The sequence below is a fragment of the Apium graveolens genome, chromosome 3, assembly GCF_009905375.1.
Source record: "Apium graveolens cultivar Ventura chromosome 3, ASM990537v1, whole genome shotgun sequence".
Taxonomy (NCBI): Eukaryota; Viridiplantae; Streptophyta; class Magnoliopsida; order Apiales; family Apiaceae; genus Apium; species Apium graveolens.
Window position 1 is genome coordinate 4,742,104 of NC_133649.1, and position 4,730 is coordinate 4,746,833.

A 4,730-nucleotide genomic window follows, 5' to 3' on the forward strand; every position below is an offset into this window, starting at 1 on the left:
ACTATTTACGTGGATAATAAATCTGCTATTTCTCTAGCGAAAAATCCAGTGTCACACAGTCGAAGCAAGCACATCAATATTAAATATCATTTTATTCGAGAACAGGTGAACGACAAAATTGTGGAATTGGTGCACTGCAGGACTGAAGAAAATTTAGCGGATATATTTACGAAGCCATTGAAGCCGGAAGTATTTCACAAAATGAAGATGAAGCTCGGAATGTAAAGTCGAGTTTGAGGGGGAGTGTTAGAATTCAAACTCTTTCATAATTTGAAATAAATAACATACAGCTGGGTTATAGATGTAGTAATATGAAGGAAAGAAAATAAGAGCAGCAACCAGAAGTTAATTCCTAAAAATATGGTGGGCACTAGATTACCAATACATGCAAGGTGGCGTGTGTAATAAATTATGGTGATAGTATTCAAGGTTGACACTACACCAGGCACCAGCTATATATCCAGCAACAGAGAAGCATATATTATGGTAGGCAACCTGCATGCATGGTCAAGAATTCATACAAGAGATGTGATGAAGTCTCCCTTGAAATGCGTAGCATATAACGGTTGTTCAAGATTAGAAGGCTGGGTTGTCAAGATAAGGTCTGAAGGCTGACAATAATTATAGATACGTAAAATATGGTAGGCTGCATGTTAAGTTAGTCAGTATTGTAGGCTGGTAAAAGTCTATGTAGTAATAAATAGTAGTGATGTAAGCCCTGATGTAATGCATGCATATATGAAGCCTATAAATAGGCTGGTCCTCTCTGAATGTAATAATATACACAGAAGTGAGTTTGTAAAGCAACAGAGAGAAAGAAATAAGGCCGTAGCCTTGTGTCAAGCTGTAGCTTTGTGGTTGTGAGATTTAAAATAAACTTGGTGTTTGTTTCAATATCAAAGATATACAGTGTGTGTTTGAGTCATATCAATTTGATCTATATTAAGCCCAAGCCCATATACGTTTCCAACAAAACCTGCACTAAGATTACAAAAAAAAACAGAGATTAAAAACGTTCACAGGAAGTAAGAAAGCAAAAATGACCATAACTAATATGTATCTGTCATTGTTTTGTAATTTTGTTACATAATTTTCCAAAGATGGCTACTAAACTAAGCCAATTACGAATTGTAATTCTGATCCCATATACAATTAAACTTTTGTCTGCCTTAAAGATTCGAGCTTCTAAAGTAACAAACGCACAATTTTTCAGTATGTAATCTTCATTCTTAGGCGAGATGACCCTGACTAGATTACAGAGTTCATCTTAACTAATTAAAAATGTGTTAAGAGTTACCATTAAACTAAACTCAGTAGAATGCATTCAAGCAGCCGGTGCTAACTGATCATAGAGAAAGATGCACATTTCAGCTATTTCACATCTTATTAGTTTTATTTTGCCTGGCAACTACTCAGCATGCACTGTAAATCATAGAGCCATGCATCCTGCGAGAACTAACAGAAAATAGACAGCATTAGGAATATAATTCCCAGATGTCAATTAACAGGATCTATTTAAATGTAGCTTATAAAAAAGATCAGAGGGCTGATTAGACAAAAAGTCTGGTGGTGTAGAGATCAGAGGGCTAATTAGATGCATGGCTGGACCACTGCTCGTTCAACACACGCAGAATAACAGAGGAAGGTTCCCGGTTAAAGTCTCTGTCAGTACATGTCCATGTCGAGGGACAGAGAGGAAACTTCTCTATATGGAAACTGATCTCCCGGGTGATCACTTCGTGAATATAAAAAGCGAGGTTATTGATCTAATTACAATTTTTCAGTAGCTTAAGGGGTCTTTACCAAGTAGAAGACGAGCACATAACAATTCACTTGGTAGTAGTATTGTCAACACAAACCAGCAATGCAAGTACGTCTAGAACACACACACACACACACCTGTGACCTTTTGTTCGTATAAATGAATTGTGACCACATTTGTAATATAGAAAATTTGAGATAAAGATGCAAGGTCCTGGGTAGGACGAACAAAAAGAGAAGTTAGATCATGACTACTCAAGGTAATTACTTCTTCAAGTCCTTTACAGAAAGCAGTTAATTTGCAAGTTCCCAGTGGCATGCACATATCCAAGGTGAACGAAATCACTTCATATGTAGTGACTTGTCGCTGTTCATTGTGGACTCATACGAGGAATGTCGTGGTCCCCCACGCCTGCACTTGGTTGACAAGTATGACCCTAAAGACTTGCTTCCCACAACCCTGAAGACTCATCATACAGCTCCGCTATCCCCTTCTGCAACACCTCAATCTCCGTCGAAGACACGGATGCGCTAGGCGGCTTCACTGCTTCCTGGCTCCGACAGAACTAGGCGAGAAAGGCTTTGGCAGGGTGCCAATGGAAATGTTCATCAAAAACTGGCCTTGACCAGAATAAACAGGGGATTGCATGGTTGGCAATAGACAGACGGTGATGAGATGCCAAGCCAAAACCAGTGGCTAAATATTTATGGCATGCATTTTTGCAAAGACTTCTAAAACATTCTTTCTGTTATGACACTATCGAAACACTGTCAAGAAAGAAGAGTAACAACAAGAGGAGGTTCAGTGATGATAATAAAATCTTTGGAAACCATGTTTGAGTGTGACACCAAACTTGAGCCTAAAAGGAAGTTGCAGGTTGCGAAAGAACTTGGATTACATCCTCGACAGGTTGCGATATGGTTCCAGAATAAGAGAGCTCGATATAAGTCCAAGCAGCTCGAGAATGATTACAGTGTATTACAGGCTAAATACGATAATCTTGCTACTCAGTTTGACATTTTGAAGAAAGAGAAGCAATCATTAGTCTTACAGGTAAAACCAACCTTTTTTAAAAATAATTTAGCAAGTTACTTTTGTACTATTGGATTCTATTGGTCACAAATTGTAGCAACTACGAACAAAGATAAGCTCACAACCGTACTTACTAAAAACCAAGGCGAAGAAACGCAAGCTCATAAACTAAATAATTATCATACTTTGCAATTGCAGAAATATTCCAGCATGTAATATGAGCTCACAAGCTTCAAACTATAATAGAGTTCAGGCCTAATATGCAGAATTATTACTAATCTGAAGTGTTTAGATTCAAGACGCTAATACATTACTAATCTAGCAGCTTCTAATTTGCATAAATACTTACCCAGTAAATATCGATTAGACATAAATTAGCTTGAGAGAGATACTTACCCAGAGAGAACGATTTAGCTACACAACTGAAAAAATTCTTGCTGAACTGCAATAATAATTAGTGAAATCGATTAGATTCAGGACTTTATCTTACTAATAGCAACAAATAGTAATATTTTTTTATTAAAACAACTTGCGATAAACAAATAGAAAGTCATACAACCAATCAAATAAAAGTTTTAAACAATAAATATCACTTAAAAATTTATTCTCAGTACTTGTAACATTGAAAATTCACTAATTTTTATCTTTACTCATTATGATGTGAATCCATTTTGCTCATTTTTCGAGAGTCATTTTCATGAAACAATCTTTTTTTATTTTGGTGTCGAGCAAGTTCAACACCTCTAAACGGTTTTCTTCATCTATATTTGGAACCTCCTTAATAGCATCCCATGCGGTATATCATATATGTTCTTTCTTGTTCCCTTTTTTTCAATAATTGATAAACTCCTTCAAAAGTTGTTGTAAGTTTATCAAGTTGCACTAAAAGATCAACATCAAAAATCAAGCCGTCAATGCGCAAGTCCCTCACTTCCTCAACTTCTAGTGTTCTTGCTTCAATAGAACTACCCAATCCAATTGCATTTTTTCCAACTGCAAACTCATTCCCAATAGCAATTTTTAAGTCCTCATAATCATCAAATGTCTCATAGCGCAAGTTGCCATCTTTTGGGTGAGGCTGACAGAAAAAATATTGTTAGCGTAACAATTTCTAACAAATAAAATATTTAATGGTTCACGTGAATAATAGCATAAATATTTTGATTTACCTTTATGTACTCTTCCCAGACTTCAATTGGAGCGGTGAATCTCTTAGAAATAGGGTCATATCCAAATCCAGAACTAAAACTCATAAGAGTTGAATAAGAGAGATACCGATTTTTGAACCATTTTAGTCAACTTTGATAATTGTTACAAGTCTTATTACACTTAAATTTTTCATTAAGCTGAGGAAGAATTCGATCGATTAATATTTGTTTAGTAAAGATACCACTATTATCACGCCATCCTCGACTCGCGACATCAACCATAAGCTCTTATAACGCATTACTCTCGTCTACCGTCCATTGATCATAACCAGCTCTCTTTTTGGCACTTTACGAATCAACCATAATAGATCTAAAACATTTTAAATTTTTAGAACACATATATCACATAACGATGCATCAAAATTGACAATTGACAATATACTATATGATATGTAACAAAAAAAAACTTACCAATATACATATGTTCACATCAACTATAGAGAGATATAACTATACATATATAACTATATAGATATAACTATACGGAGAACAAAATATATATGACATGCAAGTACAAAAAAGATATAAACATATAGAGAACGATAAGAAAACAAACCTAGAAAGAAGAAAATAACCCTAGGAGCACCAGACAAGCATGAACACCAGCTGATGAAAAAATATGTAGGTATAAATACTTGCAAGTAATACCTTTTTCACTTTTATTTTTTGATTTTCTAGTAAAAAATTGTTATGATTTGTAAATCCATCAAAATCTTTACTCCAAGTAA

General features: G+C 35.2%; 1 protein-coding gene across 1 annotated transcript; it reads right to left on the bottom strand.

Annotated features, from left to right (window-relative positions):
- Positions 1–3,572: 3,572 nt before the first annotated feature.
- On the bottom strand, positions 3,573–4,047 carry LOC141713762 (uncharacterized protein At2g29880-like). The gene is made up of 2 exons (XM_074517337.1): positions 3,964–4,047; positions 3,573–3,872 (listed from the first exon to the last, which is right to left on the bottom strand). Exons 1-2 carry the CDS (start codon positions 4,045–4,047, stop codon positions 3,573–3,575), a joined length of 384 nt encoding a protein of 127 aa, XP_074373438.1.
- Between the last annotated feature and the right edge of the window lie 683 nt (positions 4,048–4,730).